The sequence below is a fragment of the Diabrotica virgifera genome, chromosome 7 (assembly GCF_917563875.1).
Source record: "Diabrotica virgifera virgifera chromosome 7, PGI_DIABVI_V3a".
Lineage (NCBI taxonomy): Eukaryota > Metazoa > Arthropoda > Insecta > Coleoptera > Chrysomelidae > Diabrotica > Diabrotica virgifera.
Genome location: NC_065449.1, coordinates 138,044,601 through 138,072,005, shown reverse-complemented (window position 1 = coordinate 138,072,005; position 27,405 = coordinate 138,044,601). Strand labels below are relative to the sequence as shown.

General features: G+C 33.8%; 1 protein-coding gene across 1 annotated transcript in view; it reads right to left on the bottom strand.

The window, feature by feature from the left end:
- Positions 1 to 27,405, bottom strand: part of LOC114331038 (uncharacterized) — an 88,275-nt gene that overhangs the window by 12,360 nt on the left and 48,510 nt on the right. The window contains exons 4-5 of the mRNA XM_028280501.2: positions 22,294 to 22,413; positions 17,525 to 17,804 (exon numbers count right to left, since the gene is read on the bottom strand). Of these exons, the coding sequence (XP_028136302.2) occupies positions 17,525 to 17,804; positions 22,294 to 22,413 (400 nt within the window). The remainder of the gene's footprint in view (positions 1 to 17,524; positions 17,805 to 22,293; positions 22,414 to 27,405) is intronic.

Here is a 27,405-nt window from a genome sequence, read left to right as displayed (position 1 = left end):
AATGTCTACGAATGTTCTTTGGAAATTCACATTATATTTTTTAGACATTCCCTGGATATAGTCTCTGATGTGATATAATACCTCCGATTTGTTTTTTCATGAGTTTTGTAAGAGAGTCTAAAAACTTTTTTTACAGTCACCTCCTGTTTTCATATGATATTTTTTGAGATGTTTTGTAGTAAATTCAACTATCTATTTACTACAAAACATGTCAAAATTTACATGTGAAAACAGGAGATGACCCTAAAAATGGTTTTTCGTCTCCTACAAAATTCATGAAAAAGCAAATAGGAGGTATTGTCACATCACCGACGATATACCAGAAGTATATGTGGACATTGGTGGTTATTTAATAATATCTACTACATCCTTGATAAATATAAACATTTTTATTGCACAAAATATTGTCATATATTTTTTTCCATAATCATCACTACGATGATGATTCATTGTATTGAATTGTACATTACAATTACAATCTGGTCATAACTGACCAATGAGCAATTTTAATTTAACGTAAATTACTAGATACTGTTCCTTAAAATGAAGAGCTAACCCAATTGTGTCTCTTATCTAATCTAACAAGATCGTGCACTATTTTAACATACACCGGCACACAGGCACTCTGCTCTGCTTTTCACTATCACCTATCACTTAAACTAGTTCAAAAGGCTTTGTCCTCTTCAATCTTCTAGTTTGCCCAGTAGTATCGAGTAGCTGGATTTACTCAATATTCTCGTAGTTATGAAGTTGTAGCTCGTGACTTCCTGCCATCTTCTTGATGATTATATCCAGGTTCCATTTCTAGGTCCTTATGGAGATCACTGTTTGTCACATACCAAGGAGCATTTACAATATTTCTCAGTATTTTGTTCTGGAATCTTTGTATAATTTTTATATTACTTGGTCTAGTAAGTATACCCACATAGTGGGCATGCATAAGTCCATACAGATCTTAATATTTGTTTATAAAGTAATAACTTATTATGCATCGACAATGTGGAGTTTCTTCCAACTAGCCAATACACTTTTTATATATATCTTTCTTTTGCCTTTCATAGCCACAAGGCTATACGTTTCCTTCCTGTTTTTTTGTAGACCACTTTCAGCTGATTCTAAAAAAAATAAAAATGAATGGTAATTTTTCTATTCTTTACAATTAAAAATCAAAAGAAATAGGTACTATTTACAGGTAATAATATGCATAAATAATTCGTTTCATAAAGAATAAACAAAATTGAAAACGGATTTTATAATACTTACATAATTGATTAAACAAAAGAGATCCAGCCAGGGCAAAACTAACATACAGAACAGCAAAAAAAGCCACTAATTCTAATTTCCATTTTCCATCCAATCATAAATTTTTAGGTTATCATGAAATGTGAAAATGTGATGACCACGCGGCACGCGACCATACTTAATAGAACACGCGCGGCAAATTTGAAAATGAACGCAAATTAAATAGTAAATGGCCTCACTTAAAATATAGAACATTGGTAGTATGTTCATAGAATGTCTTGTGGTAATACTCCACCAATAATTTAATCAAACGTTCACCGAATGTTCCTTGAATGTCCAGGACATTCAAACTTTAATAGAACTTTGATAGTACATTCCTGGAATGTTTTGTGTTGTTAGGGAAGGCGAAATCGGCACTGACGTGTGTTTTTAATGCATAGGCAATAAATAATTTTCAAATCAGAGGAAGCTCAGTGGTCTCTTTGCTTTAATATGCATTGCGGCATTAAGGCAATTTTTATCGCTCATGTGATTTATTAACCTCACTGCACTCAGCTAATAAACTCTACAAAATTGAACTTTAATGCTTTTTTACTTAAATAACAAGTAAACTGACACCAAGCTTCTTTACAGAAAAAATGCCACGAAGCAAAAATGGAATAAAAAGAGACAAAGTGGATGTAGGTGCTTTGCAGAAAGCTGTCGAAGACGTCCTCGAAAATAAGATTCTGGTTCGACAAGCTGCCAAAAAATATGATATTTGTCGATCAACTTTATCTAATCATATTCGAATTCGTGTAAACTCCGAACGTCCTACATTCGAATACAGCCCGAACAACGGTGTTAAAAAAGTGTTTTCACTTGAACAAGAGTCACAGTTGGAGCAGTACTTGACACAGGCAGCGTCGTTTCATTATGGACTCACAAAAAAGGTGCAAGAATCTTAGCATTTCAATACGCACGTGAAAACAAGATAATAACACCAGACAGTTGGACTTCAAATGCAACTGCGGGCAAAGAATGGATAAGACACTTCATGAATCGACATCCATCATTGTCATTAAGCAAACCCGAGGCTACAAGCCTGCCAAGGTCAACTAATTTTAACAAAGAAAATATCTAAGCTCTTTTTAACAATCTTAAAACAGTAATGCCACCCTATAAGTTTTCCCCTGCCAATATCTATAATTTAGATGAAACAGAGAATTCTTCAGTCCATGCCCCACCTAAGATAATAGCCTTAAAAAGTGTAGACGAAGCAATGAAGCACTAAAAAGTCCAAAACATAGGAATTTTGTGCAGTAAGATGGATCGTCATGCAACTTTTTGCATTTGATTCTAGAGAGTGTCAGGCAATTTTGTGAACTAAATTGATCACCGGCAAAAATTTTGTGCATGAGAAAGTGAATTTTCAAAGTGCACCTCGAAGAGATGGAAAATGAAAAATTTAGAACTCGGGAAATATTGACGGAAATAGGTTCAATTTTTATATTTGTAGGTTTTGGAGGTTACTGAACACAAATTTCATGACGGCGATGGTCTCCAAGGTACCTGGTGCCCAGGGTGGAGATCGTTGCCTGGGACAATCGAATAATTCGAGAAATGAAGATTGGATCGAAAAACTGAAAAATACGTGTTCAATATTTTTCAGAAATCTATCGAATGACGCTAAAGAGGACCCCCACTCTACCCCCTGGAGGTGGGGTGGGGGTAACTTTAAAATCTTAAATGGAAACCCCCATTTGTTATTACATATTTGGATTGCTTGCGTAAAAATAAGCAACTTTTATTCGAGACATTTTTTCGAATTATGGATAGATGGCGCTATAATCGGAAAAAACGATTTATCGTGATACCTTGGTGTTCGGTGACCATAGGAAAATTATAGAATCGGTCTAATATCTCGAGGAGTACACTTCCAAATGAAAGACCAAAAGTATGTGTTTAATATTTTTCAAGAACCTATCGAACAACATCAAACACGACCCTGGAGGTGGGGTGGGGGGTAACTTTAAAATATTAAATTGGAATCCCCATGTTTTGTTGCAGATTTGGATTCCCCATGAAAAAATAAGTAACATTTATTGGAAACATTTTTTAGAATTGTTGATAGATGGTGCTAATAAATAGTGTTTTTCCGATTATAGCGCCATCTATCCATAATTCGAAAAATCGTCTCGAATAAAAGTTGCTTACTTTTACGTAAGGAATCCAAATTTGCAATAAAAAATGGGGGCTCCTATTAAGATTTTAAAGTTACCTTCCACCCCACCTTCAGCCCACCTTCAGGGGGTGGAGTGGAGGGTCGTGTTTTATGTTATCCGATAGGTTCTTGAAAAATATTAAAACTTGCTTCTTGGTTTTTTATTTGGAAGTGTATTTCTCGAGATATTAGACCGTTTCTATAATTTACGTATGGTATCACGAAAATATTGTTTTTTTTTTCGATTATAACGCCATGTATCCAGAATTCGTAAAAATGTCTCGAATAAAAGTTGCTTACTTTTAAGTTACTGCAATAACAAAAATGGGGTTCTGTTTAAGATTTGAAAGTTACCCCCGCCCACCTTATGGGGTGATTAGTGTCATTCGATAGATTTTTGAAAAATATTGAACACGTGTTTTTCGGTTTTTCGATCCAATCTTCATTTCACGAATTATTCGACCGTCCCGCGACTTATTCGGTCGTCCCAGGCGACGAGTTTCACCCTGTGCACCAGGTACCTCGGAGACCATCGCCATCATGAAAATCGTGTTCAGTCACCTCCAAAACCCCCCAAGGTTAGAAGTTAAACTCATTTCCGACAATATTTCCTGAGTTCTAAATTTTTTATTTTCCATCTCTTCGAGATGCACTTAAAGATGCATTTTCTCATGCACAAAATTTTTTGTCGGAGATCAATGTAGTTCACAAAATTGCCTGACATTCTATCGAATCGAATGTAAAAAGTTGCATGACGATTCATCTTACTGCACAAAATTTCTAGGTTTAATGCTTCGTTGCCTCGTCTAGTAAAGCAAACTGGGTAGTATGACATTCGGAAAAAGAAGGATCAATGCAACTTTGATTGCTGCGGTTAATGCCATCGATAACCATGTACCGCCCATGTTGATATTCCCTCGCGTGTTTTTCAAGGACCTTACATGGTGCACCACCGGGTTCAATTGGAGGCGCAAATCCATCAGGATGGTCAAACAAGAAGCTCTTCTTTTACACTACTTGCAGCATTGTATAGCCCACGTTAAGCCGAGAGAGCAAGAAAAAGTGCTACTAATACTCGATAATCACGAGTCCCAGATTGATTTGGCGAAGGCAAATAATATTGTGCTATTAACGTTGCTGCCACACACCTCGCACAGAACTCGACCTCTTGACTGGACTGTTTTTGGACCATACAAAACCTACTACTACACCTTAGCTAATGAGTGGATGATGACCCATCCTGGACATCCTATAAGCTTGTATGACGTAGCTGAACCCGTAGGCAAGGCATTTGCAAAAGCATTTACTCCTGCAAACATTGTCAAAGGATTTGAAAAAAACAGGGATATGGTCTGTTAATGAAAATATATTTGGCGACCATTGAATGTCGTCCCATGTAACAGATCGCCCAAATCCAGAATCGGAAGAGAATCCTAATGCGGCATCTTGCTCATCTAGCATCTAGCTCAGGGGTTCCCAAACTTTTTTGTACCACGCCCCCTTTTTTGAAAGAAAGCTTCTCGCGCCCCCCTTACAGTAAATTGTATGCGCCTAAATAGGAACAAAACAAAAACAAATAAGTATTAGCTTGAAAACAAAACATTTATTTATTCTGCCATAAGATACAACAATATCAGTTTCCATAAAATACAAAAATTATTAATAAAAGAAAAATAGATTATGTTGCTTAGTGAGATGAATGTGCTTGCATTTTATTTACTAGTATTCCTATTCGTGGCTGAGTTTTAGTAAGTGCACAGCACAAGTCACTAGCAACATCAAGTTTATTCCGATACTTTGTTTTAATTGCCACAAGTGTTGAAAATCGCACAAATAGTTACTTGAAAAAGGCAAATATAAATGAAGAGCTTCCCGTGATACACTAAGATACACTTTGAAATATTTTAACCAAAATGAAGGTTTGGCCATTATAACAAAGTATTTGGCAGAGGAATCGTGCAAAAAATCATTTGGATTTATTTGCAAAGCATCTTCTTGAAGTGATTCATGCAGGGAGTCTATGTTGACATGGAATGGATCAGTTGACATTCTGTAAATAAAATTGTCACAGGTGTTTGGGAAGTATTTCTGGAACTCTTCAATTAGGCTCTCCAAATGGTTTGATATTTGGATTTTCAAACTTGATCCTTCATAAATGTCCTTTCCTCTGCGTGCTTCTTCTGAGATTGGCTCTACTTCAGAGAAATTTGAATAATTTCAGGGGTTTGCTGATATTTTACGCCTCCAAAGTGGAAAGCCTCCATCACAATGAGTAACTACTATATTTGAGTCTCCACCCTGCAGTTTTAGGTTGAGGATGTTCAACGAGTCAAAGATGTCTGACAAATAAGCCAATATTACTTGGATACAATGTTTTTTGAAGGCCATGTTTAGCTCATTTTGCTTTTGATGTTTCAAGGTGATTACTTCATCTCAAAGGTCAAATAATCTTGCCAACATGTTTCCTTTTGAGAGCCATCGTACTTCTGTATGAAGTAGCAGTGTTTTGTGATCACTTTCTAAATTTTCACAAAGCGTTTTAAACAGTCGAGTATTCAACGAACTCTTTTTTTATGTACTTCACTACTTTAATACACAACTTTAAGACAGCCATACGTTCATTTGGAAGGGGTTTTGCTGCCAAGGCTTGTCGATGTATAAAACAATGTATCCCAATCACACCAGCATTTTTCTCTATTACTAATTGCAAATAGCCTGAGCGAAAACCTAGCATTGAAGGTGCGCCATCTGTACATAAACTGATCAGTTTTTGTCAAGAAAGTTCATGTTTGTCAAAAAACTCTCACACTGCTTTCATAACATTAATAGCTTTTGTCGTGGTCTCCAGTCTCCAACTCTGTAGAAAAGAGTAGCTTGTCTTTCATTCTTTCGTTTTGAATATACCGAACATAAACAATTAACTGATAACATTGTGCTATGTCAGTACTCTCGTCTAGCTGAATAGCATCAACTACCTGGTTTTGTACGTCTTCGGTCATATCATTAATGCGGTGTTTCATGCACAGTCTTGTCAAAAAGAGGTATTTGAGATAACTTTTGCTTACTCTGCGCTACCAGACACAGTTTGACAAGCGGTTAATATTGAATTTTAGAAAAATATAACTAAATTTATTTTAATGTTCAACTTGTCTCGCGCCCCCCCTGATATGTTCTCACGCCCCCCAGTTTGGGAACCGCTGATCTAGCTCATCAACTATCCGCAAATCCATCAACGTCAAACTTGACACCCGCACTTCCACTGCAGTCTAATGACAACAAGGCAAATAACACTGACTTCAAAAGCCCGTTTGTAGCGCGTCCATTCTCCAAAGCCGCAGCTCGAAAGACTTCTCAAAAGGGACGAAAGCGTGGTAAAACAATAATTTTGACAGACACCCCGAACAAAGAGGAACTATTGTAAAGTAAGGTGAAAACACAAAAGTCAGTCAAAAGGAAGGTTCTCTGCGATAGTTCAGACGAATCTGATGAAGAGATGAAAAATATAACAAAGGATTCAAGTGACGAGGATTTCATCAACGGTAGATTCAGCACAACTGTCAAAAGAGCTTGCACATATCCTGGAGCAGATGTGCCTTCTGACCATGTACTATTAGTGGCCGTCATAAAGATCGCTCTTTCATGCAAAAACAAGCCTGAAACTCAACAACAGATCGCATTGGATAAACTGAAAGATCCAATGATACAAGCAGAAATAAGTAATGAAATAAACACACAAATTCAAATATTGACGACAAATATTACCGAAGATCTAACACCAACATGGAATACGATTACAAGTGCTGTAACAGACATCATGAAAAGCAACTTGGGGTACAAACCAAAGAACAAGAAGCAAAAATGGATGACAGAAGAAATACTATTACTAATGGATGAACGACGACGACACAAGAATGACCCAGATGGCAGCAATATGTATAAAAACATTAACAGGCAAATAAAAGCAAAGATAAGAATAGCAAAAAATATGAATGGCTTAAGCAACAACAATGTATTGATCTAGAACATTTACGACAGCACCACGATCGGAATTTACATAAAAAGCTTAAGGAGACTGCTGGAATATACAGAAAACGAAGACCAACTATTATAGTTAATCAGGATAACCAGGTAGTGCTAGGTGAAAAAGAGAAAATTCATATATGGGAAAACTATATCCAGGAGCTCTTTCATGACGAAAGACCCATGAGTGAAGTTTATACAGACGACCAGCTGACTGGCCCTTCAATCACTAAAGAGGAAATAGAAAAGGCAATATTATATTCAAAAAACAATAAGGCACCTGGACCTGATGAAATCTCTTCAGAAATACTCAAACTACTAGATGAAAGGGGAATTTCAGCACTACATAAAATATTTAATTTTATTTATGAAACTGGTTGCTATCCTCAGCAGTGGTTGCTCTCTACATTTATTCCCCTACCCAAAAAAGTCAATGCAAAAAGATGTGAGGATCACAGACTCATTAGCCTGATAAGTCACACTTTAAAAATATTCTTAAAAATACTACATCAAAGATTATACAAAAAATGTGAATGGGACATCAGTGATTCTCAGTTTGGGTTTAGGCAAGGTTTGGGAACAAGAGAAGCAATAGTAGCAACACAGGTGTTGGTCCAAAATTGTTACGATCAGAGGAAGGACGTATTCCTGTGCTTTTTAGACTACGAGAAAGCGTTTGATTGTGTCCAACATCACAAGTTAATGCAGATCCTCAAGAAGCTTGATATAGACCAAAAAGACATAAGATGCATTGAAAACTTGTACTGGTATCAGGCAGCACAAATAAAAATAGACAATTCTATATCCAAATCCATACATATAAGAAGGGGTGATCGGCAGGGATGTGTGCTTTCCCCTCTTTTATTTAACATTTATTCGGAAGCCATATTTCAAGAGTCTTTGGAAGATGCATATATGAGAATCAAAGTGAATGGAGTATTGATCAACAACATACGATATGCTGATGATGCTGTCTTAATTTGCGACAACATAGCAGATCTTCAACAACTTGTCACTATAATCGGAGAATACAGTAAGCGAATGGGATTAGAGATTAATACCAAAAAGACCAAATTCATGATCATCTCCAGAAACTTGGATGCATATTTGAAAACTCCACCATAACACTGAATACTAAGTCCATTGAGAGAGTGAGCAAATTCAAATACCTAGGAACGTGGCTTTTTGAAGACTGGGCATCGGACAGGGAAGTCAAATGTCGCATTGAGCAAGCTCGACAAGCTTTCGTAAAATTCAGGAAGGTACTGACCTGCTCAGAGTTCGACCTTACACTGAGACTAAGGTTTACTAAATGCTACGTGTGGTCGGTGCTGCTATATGGCATAGAGGGCTGGACACTCAAAACGAGGGATATAAACAGATTAGAAGCCTTCGAAATGTGGCTTTATCGCCGTATCCTAAAGATACCATGGACGGCGAAAGTCACAAATGTGGATGTCCTTAAAAGAATCAACCAAGAACGTCAGCTTTTCGAAAACATCAAGAAAAGAAAATCGGCGTATTTGGGTCACATCATGCGAAACGAAAAATACCAGTTCCTTCAACTTATAATCCAGGGTAAAATTAAAGGCAAGAGAGGAATAGGACGCAAGAAAATGTCCTGGCTCCGAAACATAAGGCAATGGACAGGGATTAACGACATACAATCTCTGATACACATTGCAAGAAACAGAGAGTTAATGGAAAATGTGATCGCCAACATCCACTAGTGGATTTGCATTTGAAGAAGACGAGGATTTAGAAAATTTTCTGGCAAACGAAAATGAAAATTATTCGTTAGAGCAACAGGAAAGTGAAGAAATACTGATTCTAAGTTAAAAGAAGGTGATTTTGTTCTCGTAAAATTGGCCAGTAAAAAGAATATTGCACAATATGTTGCCAATATAGTTGAGGTTTTAGATGACGAATACATGGTCAAATATTTAAAAACAGTTACTGGAAACAATAAATTGGTTTATTCAGATGAGGAAGTCTCTTGTGTCTCCGAATGCGACATAATAAAAAAACTGCCTTCACCAGATTTGGTTGGAACATCACAACGTCAACAAAATATTATGTTAAATTTGATACATACAATGTAAAGTAATCATGTTTGTCATATTATAATTCATGTAATAAATAAGATTTCGTTCGTTTGTGTTCTGACCACAGGTAGAACGTAATGTGGACAGAGGTACAACATAGTGTCGTACCTTTGGACGCCCAAATTTCAAATTTCAATTTTTTTTTAAAGTAACTGAAACGAATCCATAGACGTATACTTTGTGATTTACAGATAAAGGTTGTATCTGTTTCTGTATGCTTCAATGGTCGCTATAAAGCAATTTTTAAACATTTTTAGCCAAACGACATGAAATTTGCCCAAAGGTACAACACTCTCCTCTAGTTTTTTTTTTGTAAATTTTAACTAATTTTTCTTAAAATAGCTTTTAAATTAATTTAACTTCAATTTTCCTAATTTACTTCTATTTTAGTATTAATCTTAAATTTTGATTTTTGTCAGTTTTTCCCGTTGTGAAAAATCATTAAAAATCCTGCAATACGATTTACATACCATTCGACATAAATAGTTTTGCATACATAGTGAGTTTTATGTAAGGAACGCCTTAATTATCTCATACAAGACTTGCAAAATTGTTATAGATTTGAGTGAATAAGGGTCTTACGTGGCATTTTTGTCAGATTTCCGTTTTTCTGGAAATCTATTGAACTTTCTTACTTAAAATGGAACACCCTGCATATTTCACCCCAAATGCCGTAATTTAGGGGTTATTGCTACATTTATTTTTTTAAACATTTTAAAACAAATTATAAAAATCAATTTTTTGGCCTAGGCAGACATTATTTTAGGTTCTTTGAATCACTGAGAACAAAAAAGGTCTTTTGTAATTTTTTTTCTAAAGTTGATCGTTTTCGAATAGACAATTTAAAATAAAAAAAAAAAACGAAAAATGACGATATTCAAGGCTCAAAAACACAAGTAAAACATAAAATTTTTGAAATTACGAAGTGCCCAATTTCAATCTCAAACCTTCTTCTATCAGCTCCCCATAAGAATCTTTGTCATGTTTTATTTTAAAACATTGTTTTTTAATGAAGCGCTTATGAGAGGACTGGTGATCGAGCTGCGTTAACAACTAAAAAACTCAAACTAAAATTCCCTCCTCTTCCTTAGTCTCAGCATCCGTTATGGCTTGCAAATTGTAGAAGCCTCGGAGGTGTAATGGTCCAAGAGCTGTGAGACATTTTTGAGTAGGTATTTAGGCAACCTGAAAATTTTTCCATTTCCATTTCCATGATAGCCTAATACAAAAATGCCGGTCTGGCTGGAGGATAGCGGTTATTTTCCCCAAAAATCCCCCCAAAGTTAAAAAAAGGGTAAACATTGTTATTACAAAAAATATCAGTGACGTGACTTTAAAGTAAATTTAAATATTCAAATATAAAGAAAATAAACAAGCCAGGCGATTTGAGGGCGATTTTAACTCTGCAAGATACTTGCATGGGCGTCCCAGGATTATTTTCAGGGGATGCATCTGAACTTCAGAAGATTTCATCTGAATCTGTACATACTATTAACGAGTATAAAATATACAACTATACATACATAGCTATGTATATTTCTTCCGGAGAGGGAGGTGCAATTGTTATTTTGACAGGGTATTTTTTAATATTAAAAATAAATATTCTAAAAAGACAAGTTTTTTGGTGAAATTTTCCAACTGCCATGTCATCAAACAAATTACGCGTGCATATAAATGAAAAGCGCTATAGGTAAGCAGCACTGTGAGAAAGGGCGTATACCGATAGCTGTTTGCGTCCTCTGTTCTAGCGGAGCTAGTCCGTTTGCTCGAGAAAAATCACGTGACCTGGCGATACCCATGTTGTTGTGCCTCGAAACGTTAGAGTAATTATTATATATTATAGTTTTTTAAGTAACTTTTTCTTAATTAAAAGAAAATAATACGTACTATACAATAGATTTTGCAAATATGATAGAAAAAGACAAATTTATTATTATAAATATATAATAAAGCTAAATAATAAGCTAAATAAATTCGGTGTCCGAATCTTGTACTTCTTCTTTAAACTCCTCATCTGAGCTTAAATATTCATTCTCTTCTTCTTCCTCCAGACTCGTCAGTCGAAGCCTGCACAATCACGGGCGCATCTGAAGAAAGACTTGCCATTGTCGAGATGTGGTGTTATCGAATAATGTAAAAAATATCATGGACACAACACGTAGCAAACACGGAAACATTAAGAAAGATGAAAAAGGAAAAAGAAATACTCAACACTATGAAGGAAAAAAAATGAGCTACTTTGGTCATATACTAAGAAATAAAAAACCTGATATGATTGGTTATATAAGGAAACGTATTAAGTAATGGTTATATTATAAGTAAGAATACGTAGCAACTCAATTAATTAATCACTAATTAATTTTTAATTAACTCTAAATACATATTACAACTATTTACAGATCAGGTAGAAGAGGAATGTGAGTCTCGAGGGGTGTCTGACGAAGAAAAAGAGAATGAATATTTAAGCTCAGATGAGGAGTTTGAAGAAGAAGTACAAGATTCGGACACAGAATTAATTTAGTTTATAGTTTTATACTTTTTTACCTATATATTTATAATAATAAATTTGTCTTTTTCTATAGTAATTGCAAAATCTATTGTATAGTCCGTATTATTTTCCTTTAATTAAAAAAAGTTACTTACAACAACATGGGTATCGCCAGGTCACGTGATTTTTCTCGAGCGAACGGACTCGCTCAGTTACAACAGAGGACGCAAACAGCTATCAGTATACGCTCTTTCTCACACTGGTGCTTACCTATAGCGCTTTTCATTTATAATGCACGCGTAATTTGTTTGATCACATGGCAGTTGGAAAATTTCACCAAAAAAAACCTGTTTTTAAGAATATTTATTTTTAATATTAAAAAATACTCTGTTAAAATAACAATTGCACCTCCCTTTCCGGAAGGAATGTACATAGCTATGCATGTATAGTTGTATATTTTATACTCGTTAATTGTATGTATAGATTCAGATAAAATCTTCTGAAGTTCAGATGCATCCCTTGAAAATAATGCTGGGACGCCCATGCAAGTATCTTGCAGAGTTAAAATCGCCCTCAAATCGCCTTAGTCAAGGCGGAAACGGCGGGTTCGTTGGGAAAAATATTCCCATGAGATATTTTTGCATAATCACATTCGTGAGACATCCTAGAATAAGGTTCAAGAAGTCGCCCACGAGAAAAGTGGGCCAATTTTTTTTAACAATTTTTTTTAATCAAATTGCAAAAATCAATATTTTGGCCCGGACTAATTTTTTATTAGGTTTTTTGGACCATTCTGGACAAAAAAGGTCTCTTATAATTTTTCTCTAAAGTTGATCGTTTTCGACTTATAAGCAAGTTAAAATTTGAAAAACGCGAAAATACCCATTTTTAAGGCTTAATAACTCGGTCAAAAATTATTATTTTGAAAGTCAGAAATTGACTAAATCAAAGTTTAAAGTCGCCGTTACATGATCCTGAAGAAATCTGTGTCATTAATTTACTACTAAGCTGTTATTTTTAATTAATAACAATGAGTGGTTGTATCGTATTGACGCTGCTGTAAATGTGAGTGCGAGTAAGATGCACAATTGGACTGCTGGAATAGCTTCTCTCTCGCACTCAGCATTTACAGCCCCGCACACGTGCATGACGCTTATTATTATTACTTAAAAATAACAGCTTAGTAATAAAATAATGACAAAAATTTCTTCAGGATCTTGTAGGGGGGGCTTCAAACTTTGATTTAGTCATATATTGACTTTCATAATAATAACTTTTAACCGAGTTATTAAGCCTTGAAAATCGCCATTTTTCGTTTTTTTCAATTTTAAATTGCTTATAAGTCGAAAACGATCAACTTTAGAGAAAAATTATAAGAGATCTTTTTTGTCCAGAATGGTCCAAAAAATTAAAGAAAAAATTGTTCGGGCCAAAAAAATTGATTCTTGCAATTTGATTAAAAAAAAATTGTTAAAAAAATTGGCCCACTTTTCACGTAGGCGACTTCTTGAACCTTATTCTGGGATGTCTCACGAATGTGATTATGCAAAAAAATCTCATGGGAATATTTTTCCCTTCGAACCCGCCGTTTTCGCCTTGTCTACCTGGCCTGTTTATTTTTTTATATTTGAATATTTAAATTTACTTTAAAGTCACGTCAATGATATTTTTTGTAATAACAATTTTTACCCTTTTTTTTAACTTTGGAGGGGATTTTTGGGGAAAATAACCGCTACCCTCCAGCCAGACCGGCATTTTTGTATTACGATATCATGGAAAAGTCACCTGAACAATTTTCAGGTTGCCTAAAATACCTACTCAAAAATGTCTCACAGCTCTTATACTATAACCAGAGAAGGTTCCCATTGTTTTCAGTCTGGTGGGATGTAAAATAACATTACGTTGTTTTATATGCCATTGGATTGAAAAGTTAGTCTTTTGCTAGCAGTTGCCGCTAGGGCATCTATGCCATTTCGTTCGTTGCAACCCGTGACTGCACGCCGGGGTTTGTTTTGGTTGGATCAGAGAGAGCAGCATATGTGCCTCCTGATGAAAGACTAATAAGTTTCGAAACCGGTAGAGGTGCTTGCTGCACTCTCTGATTGGACTAGAATATGATGCGGCTGTATTTTCGTTTTGCAAATAAATTGAAAATGCTTATTCATTTTTGAACTAAAAAACTGTTTTTAAAATTAAATAAGACCAAATTACTTATCGGGAACTGATAAAATAAGATTTGAACTTTGGTACTACTTAATTTCAAAAAATTTTTACTTGTGTTTTCGAGCCTTGAACATCGTCATTTTTCGTTTTTTTTTTACAGTTTTTAATTGTTTATAAATCGATAACGATCAACTTTAGAAAAAAATTACAAAAGACCTTTTTTGTTCTTAATGATTTAAAGAACCTAAAATAATGTCTGTGTGGGCCAAAAAATGATTTGTATAGTTTATTTTAGATAAAAAAAAATAAATTTAGCTATAACTCCTAAATTACGGAATTTAGGTATAGGGAATATTACATGAAAAATAATCAGTATTTCTTAACGACTTGAAAACACAAAAAATATAATGTAGGGTGTTCCATTTGAAATAAAAAAGTTCCTTAGATTTCCAGAAAAATGGAAGATCTGAGAACAATGTAAATACCACTGTATTATCGGCCGTATTAGAAGACACTTACCAACCAAAATCTATAAAACTCGTGCAAGCCTATCCCGAGATAATTGAGGCGTTCTATACATAAAACTCACTCTGTATTCGCCGTGTGCAAGTACTTGGAGGGGATACGAGAAACGATCGCGCGCGAATAGCGGAGAAATCTTGCAACTTTCTTAAATAATTCATTGTCAATTAAAATTGTCAAATTGACGTATGTTTCATATCTACTGTCAATGAAGAAGAAAAATTATATGTTGCTCCACAATATTGATATGATATGCAATTATTATATAAAAGTAAATTTAATTAATTGTATTTTGCTTGTAGTAGTGCATTTTAATAATTAATTTTATTTACTACATACAATTGTTTACCTTTTAATAACATAACCTTAATATTATCTTTTCTTCTTATAATTTTTTTGGGCTATGGACTTGACAATTGTCCAGTAACCAGGACCAATATGATTGGCTAATATAATTAAAAGTGCGAAAAATGTTGGCGAGCTATGAAATCAGGTGTCGCTTTTCCGAACTTGCACGGTCCCATAGCCACATTTACTTTACAAGCCATGAAGAGAAAAAGGCAACGTCGCAATTGATGACGTCGGTAGTCTGACTTTCGAACTACCGCTTTCGAAACTACTATTTTAAAGTACAAATTCTGGTAAAATTTATAGTATTTTTTGAGTCGAACAAGAAAATATTAATTAGAAGTTTGTATAAAATAATATTAAAAGTAATTCCTTGTAAGTAACGTTCATTATACAAAAAAAAAACCAATAACAAGAATATAAACGGGATTCATTTTCTTCGTATAATAAGAAAACTAATAAGTATTTTTAAAAAATTTAAACGCAGAATAAAAGATTACGTTAGGACCGAGGGCCGAAAGTCCCTGAAAACTTCTATGTTTATTTTAATAAGTTACAGGGGTGAGAAACCAAGAAAATTTTTTATTCATTTTAAGGGACTTTCGGCCTTCGGTAATAAAGTAATCTTTCATTCTGTGTTTAAATTTTTAAAAAATACTTATTAGTCTTCTCAGGATTCGAAAAAAATGATTACATTTAAAATACAGGCGTCAAAATTTTGCATTTTGTTCCTTTCCACTTAAAGTTTGTCGCACTTATTTAGAAACACCCTGAATTGATAAAGAACAAATATAGTTGTTAAACATAAGCGAATTAATAAAAAAAACAGAATGTTAAGAAAACCGGAGTCTATAGTTGGGTTTTAATTTCAGTATTTTATAAATGCCCGGTACACCATAAAAATTTAACTGGTTAGCAACAATATTATTACAGCAGTATTGTAAAAGAATTAGGCTATAACATATAACATATTAAAAAAATCACTTAAATCTGCCAACAGGTTTAGGAAATATAAGACATTAAAAACGACAAAATTTTTAAGTGTACGGATTTCTATATGCACGCAAGTTTATATAAAAATATATTATATTGAACTAAAATCATCTTAATAACATACCTTTTAATGTTCTTTATAATTTGGAGCACGAAATATTGTAAAATATTTCAGTTTCTCTGTAAATACAGTGAAAATTATTTAAAAACAAATGAGAACTGTCAGAATTAATCGGTCTACCAATATATGTTTCCAAATTTCAACTTCATGGCTTGTTAAGTAAGGGCCGGTACTTTATGTCTTGATTAACAGCCCGTTAGTTAACGGAGGTTTAATCGGGACCTGTTTAGGGTCTTTTGCGTTGTAATAAATGCAATTATAATTATTATTATACTTATTTATAATTATAATAATACTTGTAATTTGTAATTGCATTTATTACAACGCAAGAGACCCTAAAGAGGTCCCGATTAAACCTCCGTTAACTAACGGGCTGTTAATCAAGACATAAAGTACCGGCCCTAAAGGTGGCTATGACGGTCCCAATATCTACATACATAGTATCTAATTCCTATCTACAGTCCGTCTAATATACTTACCGTTGCACGTCATTATCTAAGTCAGAGATCTGAGTTGACATTGTTGCCCAATTACAAAAAATTCTTGAATTCATTTTAAATCAAATATATCACATAATTTTTGCGGAAGTGGATTATACAACAAAACAAATTAATATTCAATGTAAATAAATAAAAACTTTAGAAATAGAAAATAAGAATTAAGTTATAATCTTACGTTAAAGTAAATAATAAAAACAGTAAATATAATAAAACAAATACTTATAGTAAAGAATAAAAACAAATATGAAGTGTCATCACCGCAACTGCCAAATAAATGTTACCAATTTATGCCAAAATATCACCTTCGTTCGATTACAGTTACAGTGTGTTCCAAACAAATGTGCTTCATAAAAACGCTTTATAATTCATTTATACAAATTAAATGAAACATATTATTGTGTATTTCTTTAAGTTAACATTAATAGAAATCTTCAAATATTATTTCTACGCGTACATAATAAAATATGTCTATCTATCTCTATCTAATCAGCCCTAAACATCCATCCTTGGATTTAGGCCTCCTCTTCCTTCTTCCATGCCTCTCTATCTTGGGCAATTTGCATCCATTTTGACCCAGTGTGTTTCTTCAGGTCATCTGACCATCGCATCTGTGGCCTTCCCCTTTTTCGTTTGTGATTCCATGGTCTCCAAAATATGTCTAGTAGCTGTAATTCCAGTGTACTCGGCAAAATGATTCTAAAAAAGAACACATCTATCGCCTAAATATTTCGTGTTGGTATCATGTGACATCACGGGCTATGACGCGGATGACGTGAGACGGTAAGTAAATTAGATGAAGTATAGAACATATTCACTAACCTGCTGTACTAGGTCTGATATGTCAGATCCAGAGAAACCTTCTGTTTTGTGAATCAAATGTGCCCACATATTAACTGACTTTTCAAGAGGTGTACCACTTGTAAACATTCTAAATAAATCTCGCCTTTCTAAATGATCAGGTAAGGGAATGTACATACGTTTTTGAAATCTTCGTAAAAACGCAGGATCGATATCCCACGGACAATTGGTAGCCGATATTAAGAACACATTGGAATTTGATTCTATTTTACCCATTTGACATAGTAGTTCCGTTTTGATCCTACAAAAAAAGAAAATAACATATACAGTGGACCCCAAACCCTTTTTTTCAGTACGTCATTAATCATTCAATTAGTTGACAATTACAGTACCTACTCTTAATATATATCCAATCCATGATGCGAATAAAGATAATTTGAAACAAAAGTAATCTATCGTGACGGTACTTTTACAATGTTAATGGATAAAATGACAATTTTGTAATACTAGGTTAGAAAGTCAACGACGTAAATATAAATATTTTATGTCATTAGTATATTCGGACATTGTATAGTGAAATTGTATTCTACATTTATTTATTTTTTCCTCAAAATATTTTAAATATTAATATTCTGGCAAATATTGATATTTATATAAACATAAATATAAATATTCTGACAACTGTCAGATTTTACTAAAATGTCATGCGGCGATTCACGACATTCTTAAAATCATATATGACGTCAAAATTAATGACGCACTGAAAAAAGGGTTTGGGACAAATGTAGGTAACCTATAAATCATGATATTATAATTTTATTAATTAATCAAGAAACGATTAACATAACTGCAGTATTCATTAATTTTAGTTAACATAATTAGTATGTTCATTGTCCAATGCGTGTTTAAGTACATATTTGAGATCTGCCACGTTCTCTATTTTTAAAACAAGATTGATGTTCACTTATTCTAACGCTTAATGTTCTTGACGTTTCACCCAAATAAAAATGTTCGCATTTACAAGGTGTTTCATAAATACAAATCTTTGTTTTTTGTTGTTCATTGTTTATGAATGAGTCACATAAAATTAAATTATTAGAAGAATTTTTATCAAGCAATAAAAACAAATTTGTTAAATTTATTAGTGTTTTATCTTTTGATAACGATTTTCGAAGTGGAAATCGAAACGTCAAACTTAATTTCATAGCAAAATTGTGGCTTAATCGCAAATAAAAAAGTAAATAAATAAAAAGCTGAAGAAGCAGGTATGGGATATTAATTTAGAAAGGAAAACCGCGAAAATAGTAACTTGACATAAAAATACTGCCGGATATAATATCTATTTTTCTAATGTTAAACAACCTAAAAGAAAAAAAATACATTTTCAGGTATCTCGCAATCGGATCCACAACAATCCAAATAAAAGATGCTCCCCATAATCTAGGCGTATTACCAATGAAATTTACCAAAGTCTCAAAAGACTTACCAAAGTTCAAAAATCTAGGCACACATTTGTTCATTACTACAATTTAAATCCACGTTTAGAATATCAACGTTATAATATACAATATGATGATCTAAAGTCCGAGAATGTTTCCTAGCGGAGCTAGAGTTCTTTAAAGAAAGCTTCTTGTAATTAGTTTTATAAAATGACTCCAGAGCGCTTCTATTTGGAAAAACGAAAACTTTTTAGTCTTGTTTCACACACTAAGAATTTTGACGGTGCGATGGTTGAGATGTACATAGTGGCTCGAGCAATCATATTATGGAATCTTTCTCCCTTCACTGAACGTTTCAAGCGGTGAAGGGAGAAAGATTCCATATGATTGCTCGAGCCACTATGTACATTTCAACCATCGCACGGTAAAAATTCTTAGTGTGTGTTTACGCTTATTTATCTTCGAGGGATAAATCGATTCCATCGGTTGCGACTTTCTAGTACCGGCTATAGGCGTCCGTATTGGGTAGGACAGCGGTTATTTTATCGCATAGCTTTTTTGTGTTTAACTTTTAAACATTTCTGACACTTATTGTTAAATTGTGATATATTCTAGTATTAAAAGGTACTTTTGCTGTAAGTCGCTGAGATACACCGTTTTCTAAAACAATCAATTTGGAAATTTTTCCTTCTTTGAATTTGAAAAAAAATTTCAAAATAAAACGGTCTATTTTACCGACTTAAAGTAATAATAACTTTTAGTACCAGAATACCTCAATTTAATAATCTAGTGTCAAAATTGCTTAAAAATTAAAGACAAATAAGTTATGCGATACAATAACCGTTGACTTATTCCAAACGGACGCCTATGATCGGTACTAGAAATCGATTAATCTCCTGAAGATAAATAAACACACCAGTTTTCGTTTTTCTAAATAGTTGTTTTTGTGAACATTTTTTTCAAATTCAAAAAACGAAAAATTTTCAAATCGAGTTTTCTAGAAAACGGTGTATCCTACCGACTACAAGTAACAGTACCTTTTAGTACCTACTAGAATACCTCATAATTTAATAATCCAATACTTAGAAGTTAAAGACAAAAAAAAAATAATGCGATAAAATAACCGTTGACCTACCCAAAACGGACTAGCAATTCGCAATTGATGGAATCGATTTATCTCTGGAAGATAAAAAAGCGTACAAACAAGTTTTCGTTTTTCTAAATAGAACCGTTCTGGAGGTATTTTGGAAAGATTAATTACAAGGCGACGTCTTTAAAGAGCTCTAGGTACTTAGTTAAATTGTCTTAAAATTATCCTAGGAATCTTCGGTCTTCGTTTGTCGTGAGAGTTTCTGGACACCCTGTATACAGTGAGGATGTTTAGGTTGGAATAAATTAATGTTCTCAAGAATGGGCGATTTTGAAGGAAAATCCCGAAACGGATCGATTTTGAAAGGTTATTTAATTCTCTATTCAGTAGTATAAACGTTGACATAATTATTTATACAGGGTGTCCAAAATTTTTTATGATTAATATAATGGAGACAAAAAGAGGAATGTATGTAGTTCATTTAATTCAAAAAACATTTTAGTGCCGTCAAAAAACAGAAAGAAATGTTATTTGACAAATAAATATTGTTTATCGCTTAAAGTCAATGTTAAAGCTGCCGTCCACCTGTCTCTTAGTCTCCGTTTTTTTGACAGCAGTAAAATGTATATTGATTTAAAATAATTGCTTACATTCGTCTTTTTGTCTCGATCAATTTACTCGAAAAATTTTTTTTGGAAACCCTGTATAAATAATTATGTTAATGTTTATGTTACTGAATAGAGAATTGAATACCCTTTCAAATGAACTAGCACACGACTCCTATTCTCATTTAAAAAAATAATCGATTACGTCATTACGCCTAAATTGATGACGTCAATAGTATGATATACTTGCCAAAAAATCATAATTCAAAAACAAAAATCGACCTGCTTCGGGATTTTTCTCCAAAATCGCATTGAAATAAATCGAGAAAATGAATTTATTCCAACCTAAACGTCCTCACTGTATGTGTGATATAAAGCTGATAGGGCGGTAGTTTTTTTAGATCTGTTATGTCTCCTTTCTCGTGTAATAAAATAATGACTGAATTGTTCCACTGAGAAGGGATTTTTTCTTGGTAGATGCATTCGGTTAAAAGTTTGGCCAAAGCCTGGATAATTTTATTTCTACTTTGTTTGATCGCCTTAATCACTACTCTGTCATCGTCATGGGATTTGTTATTTTTCATTTCTGGAAGTGTCTTTTTGACTTCGTATGGTATTATTTCTGGCATTAATTCTGATCCCTGGTTTGTGATTTTGGGCAGGCGCTGATCTTGCATTTCGTTGGTGCTCTCATAAATTTCACGATAAAAGGATTCGACAATCTTGAGGTCTTTTATTCTGTACATATTTTTGTTGCCAATGTTGTTCGTATTACGCCCCAAGACTTTTAGACTTATGTTTTCTTAAATTATTTTAGTTATTTCTGTTGTTTTCTCTTGTGCCTTTCCGGATTGATCGGTGCATATCTTTATTCAATTTCTTCAGTATTGTGTAGTTGCAGTCATAGTTTTGTGTCAGCTGTATTCTTTTACTTATTGGTTCTTTGGTATTTTGTCTTAATTTTTCTTTATGGGTCATGATGGTCGAGCAGCACTCCCTTTCTGTTTCTTTTAGTCCCTTCTTTATGACATTATTTGCTTGTTTAATATCTTCTATTTCGTTTTCTAAGTCTTATATGCCTGGTTAGTGTATCTTCATACAGGCTATTGTTTTCTGGGGGAATCCATTTCCTGTTCGTGTTGTTAAGATCATCTTGGGTCTTTCCAAGTTGGCATTTAATCGTGTGTTTGCACAGATTAATCTGTGGTCGCTCTTTATCGAAAATTTGTTGAATACTTCAATGGTTTTAATTATTTCTTTTCTGTTCGTCATGATAAAATCTATCTCATTTTTGACACTACCATCTGGGCTTCATAAAAAAAAATTACACGCATTATTCTTGCTGTGTCGAATAGTTTAATTCAAAAACATTTTTTTGGACACCCTGTATAAATAATTATGTTAATGTTTATATTATTGAATAGAGAATTGACTAATATTTCAAATGAGCTAGCACACGACCCATATTCTCATTAAAAAAATCATCGATTACGTCATCACGCATAGATGGATGACGTCACTAGGATGCCAAAAAAATCATAATTTAAAAATAAAAATCGACCTGTTTCGTGATTTTTTTTAAGTTACCGGTTTACGAGATAATGAATTTATTCCATTTGGCTTTGTCACACTGTATAATATTCAATATACTCTTACCTTCGTGAAAATTCTTGCTCAGCATTCGCTCGTTTTCTACAAAATCCATCTACCTCATCTATGAACAATAGCGAAAATTTATTCTGGCTTTGGATATAATCAAATAAAAATTTAATTTGCCTATAAAACAATATACACATATAAATTAAAAGATGTTTAATAAAGTTATGGTATTAAATTTTATAAAATCGAAATTGTATATTCTATTTCTTATTATGTATTTGTATGTAAGATAGATACGGAATTATTATTATTTTTATTTTTATTCGATTTGCACATTTTGGTGAAGTTAATATTAATATCAATCTTTAAGTCAATAAATAACTATTAGTAACTTTATTACATTAAAAAAAACTCTTATTTCCAATCAAACTATGATTTAAAGTTTCACAGTTTTTGATAGGTAAATCGTGAAGGAAGAAGAATGAAGAATTTTCATTACGTTTCTTTGTAGTTACCGTGTATAGTCAGAATGAGTTATACCTATTAAAAAAACAATAAATGCTGTATAAAAGGTATATTTAAAAAACCCTCAAAAGGGCCACATCAATTCACATAACTAGTTTTCGACTGGTTTACCAGTCATCATCAGTGCTTACGTGCAATGTACATGTTAGCCACCAAAATGCTATTTTACAAAAATATGTGGGTCAAAGCCCATTTCAAGTAGTCCGTTAAGGAAACATAAGTATAAAAAGCTACCTTAAGCCTTGATGTTTAAAATATAATTTAATTTGCCCTAGGTAACATCTGAAACTTGGGTGTGACTTGTTCACATGTTGGAAGTTTGACGGCAAGTGAAGTTACTTGCCGTCAAACTTCCAACATGTGAACAAGTCACACCCAAGTTTCAGATGTTACCTAGGGCAAATTAAATTATATTTTAAACATCAAGGCTTAAGGTAGCTTTTTATACTTATGTTTCCTTAACGGACTACTTGAAATGGGCTTTGACCCACATATTTTTGTAAAATAGCATTTTGGTGGCTAACATGTACATTGCACGTAAGCACTGATGATGACTGGTAAACCAGTCGAAAACTAGTTATGTGAATTGATGTGGCCCTTTTGAGGGTTTTTTAAATATACCTTTTATACAGCATTTATTGTTTTTGTATCACATGGTATACAGCCAACTACAGGAAAACTTTTTTCCTTGTGGATTTTTATACCTATTAGGATATAGACCATAGACTACACGCAGGGGTGGGCAAAAGCCGGCCCGCGGGCCGGATGCGGCCCTTTTACTTACTTTATCTGGCCCGTTGAGAAATCCCGCAAGCAATTTTTTTAATAGCGTACGCGGAAAATTTCGGGCAAATGGTTTTTAAATGCATTAATTTTTTCGAATCCTAAGAAAAGTAATAAGTATTTTTGAAAAATTTAAACGTAGAATGAAATATTACGTTATTACAGAGGGGTGAAAAGTCACTGAAATCTTCTATAATGTTTATTTTAATAAGTCACAGGGGTGAAAAAAAAAGAGAAAATTTAGTGTGATTTTTAATTGCAAATACCTATCTCATCCAAAAGAATCTTTTTGTTTATTTTTAGGGACTCTCTGCCCTCCGTAATAATATAGTCTTTCATTCTCCGTTTAAAATTTTCAAAAATATTTATTAGTTTTCTCCGGATTAAAAAAAAATGAATGCATTTAAAAAGCATTGGTCCGAAATTTTGCGTCTACGCTCTTAATCTCTTTTATGAGATTTTGTTGGAATCAACAGTATTAGTGTTCGTAGTATTCATATAAATAATGAATCTCCATCTTCTGCTTTTCTTAAAATTGTCTGTGTGTTTAATCCGGTCCAGGCGCGAATATTTTTCGGCCACGGCATTTGTCGTCTACCAGGACCCCTTTTCCTTCGATTTTACCCTTCATAATAAGCTGCTGTAACAATTTACAACAAGGTACTTATGATTTCTAAGTATGTGCCCTTTCTCCTTGCTGTCTTTCTCCTTTTAATAAAGGTCAAAAGGTATCTAGTCCTTCCCCATTCTGTGTAACACCATTTTGTTCGTAAAATGATCGGTCCATGGTATTTTCAAAATTCTCCTAAGCCACATCTCAAAAGCTTCCAGATTTTTCATTAAGTCAGCATTAACAATCCAATGTTTTGCTGAAGATGGGGAAGGAATGCGAAGTCATAAAACCATACAAACAAGATAACTGGAATATCTAGACCACATAATGAGAGGGGAAAAGTACTTCCCGCTAAAGAATTGGTTTCCTTGAAGCGGCACCGACAAACTGCGACTGTACCACGCAAAATAATAGCAGTGGTTTCCAAGGGTGCGTTGGAAGCCACCGCTTGCTGAGTTGACACATTTCATTGCCGCAGTGAAGAACCTTGAATTTTTCGCCGTAATCTGACGTCATTCATCGCAGTGTTACGGTCGCAGTTTGACGGTGCCACTTTCGAGGAAACCCAGGTTTAAGGCTCATAATAAAAAAAAAAAATCTCGGGAAAGAGCAACGTGGGACGTAGGAGGATTTCCTGGTTGCGAAATTTAAGGGAGTGATACGGGTGCAGTTCAATACAATTGTTCAGAGCCGCACCCAACAAAGTTAAGATTACTGTGATGGTAGACAACCTCCGATAGAAGACGATACTGCAAGAAGAAGAACAATCCAATAAAGAAGAATAGAGTGGACATAACATTTTTATTATTATCCCGGTTTTTCATGGCGTTCTCCGCCTTCCGATTCCCATTTTCCAGCTTCATCGGTTGTTGCATTCGCCAGGGTGAAGGATCCTTTCCGACATTGCCTTCTGAATGCCGTCAGGATTGTTTCGGCCTTCCTCTCTTCCTTCTTTTCCTTAGCGTCCATTTTAAAATTTGTTTTGGCAGCCTGTCATCGTCCATTCAAGATCAGTTGTCTCCTTTGAATTTCGTCTATAGTGGTTGACTTGACATCATAGATTTGCAGATTGAATCTCAGAAATTTCTTATTATTTACTCTATTCTTGATTGAATTTCTGAATTTCATTTTTATCTGGATTTTGGTTATGGCTTAATATAGTGGACCATATTAAAAATTTTGTAATTTTACTGGCTGGGCATAAATTGTTCGCATATACACCAAAGTAAGACAATTTATTATTACTATTATTTATTATTAAGAGGAAACAGTAGCGATCAACAGGTAGCGAAAACGCGTTCCAAGATTGCGGCTGTAATTTTGAATATTTTTTCGAGATATTTGGCACACGTATTCGTAATATAATAAAGAATGGCGGTACAGAGCCCAATTTGAAAAATATATTAATATGTGGAAATTACTCTGTAATTAAATTCAATATTAAAAAAACGAGCCTGTACCCAGGGCCGCCGAGAGGGATGAGCGGGCCCCGGCAAGAAGTGACGAACGGGCCCCCGGCAAAAAGTGAAGAGCGAAAAAAATTGTTCAACTTTTATAGAAATAAAATTATCAAGAGGAAAAATATGTAATAAGAAACATTTCAAATATAAATTTTATTAAATTTTGATTATATTCATAATAGTGAAAATACTTATAATACAGGTGCTTTTCGAGTTTTCTGATTGGAAAAGATGTCTATAACTTTCGAAAAATCACATGATTTTACCAAATAATTCTCAATGCACAAAGTGATAGGCGAGTTAACCAATCCTGTTTCATTGTAGATATCACAGCCTTTATGAGGGAAAGAAAACTAAAGGATCTTTTCGCTTCTGCGACTGTCACCGGCAATCTGCAAAATATTCTTAACGCAATAACGACGTTAGGAAATAATGAATCTAATTTGAGATGTTTAATTTTATTAAGTAAATCTATTGGAGAAATTGCAGGGAAAGATTCAAGGAAGGCGCAGCATAGGTAGAAGAAAAATGTCCTGGCAGAGAAATCTCAGAGAATGGTTTGGATCCAGCTCAACAGATCTCTTTCGGGCTGTAGTATCAAAAGTTAGAATAGCAATGATTATTGCCAATCTTCGTTCGCGGAGATAGCACGTAAAGAAAAATGGAGAAAGTTAAGATTTACCAATATTATTCTTGTATATCGCTCTGAAATGAAAAATTTCATGTATCAATTTTTCACTGATGTCTTCTTTATAAAACTCGCGCAATATATCAATTTTTTTCTGAATATTCTCGTCATCGTCATCTCGGAATGTCCACAAAATGTTAAATGGCGAATGAATTTCATTTGCCGCATTAAATATTGTGGTTAATTTGACAATATTAAATAGTTCACAGCGAAATATTACGTCGGGCTCAAAATTATCAGTAGTAATTGCACAAGAGCTCTAAAATTCTATATTAATTTTAGAGTTCGAGTGCAATTTGTTGCGATTATTTCATGAATAAAACTGTTCAAAACCAAAATTTTATTGTAGTTTATTTATGTAAGTACAAATTAGTACAATTAAACACAAAGTTTTTATAAATATTTGACGATTGAAAGTCATCACTTTTATAATTTTTAAAACAATAATTGTCATTAATGTTACTGAATGTATTTTCGTAGCAACGAAGGGCATCTGACGTAATATACTTAACGACGGGCAATTATCAAAAATTATCGATTTAATTCAGATTTCTGTAGCTTTCTATTGGTCAGAATCTCCTATGAATGAAATAATATCACATCACTACTAGGCCCAGACAATCATCAAAAAATCTCACAGGCTTCTTGCGCCGCTTTTCTTTATTTGATGTATTCTATAATTGCTGGTAACTAATTTAGATTCTTCAACAATGGAAGACCTGATCACTTTAGATTCTGGCCCTTTATATTCTTCAATCAATTTTTGATTTTTTGTAAATCTTCTAGAAGCCCTGATATATTTTTAATCTCCATATCCATAGTTATCTGACTGCACTGCAGCATTTGACTTCTGTGATTTATTGCTGTTAAAATTTTACACCAAATCAACTAAAAGTCATGTTAAATATAGCCGAGGATTAATTAAACGTATTATGGACATAAAGTGAATAGCAAAAAAACGGGAAAAATTACGTCTATGGTCTGGTCGACGCCGGGCCCCTTACATCGCCGGGCCCCGGTAAAATGTACCGGCTGTACCGCCCTCTCGGCGGCCCTGCCTGTACCGCCATTAAGAAGAACAAAAAAATACACTTTCTTCA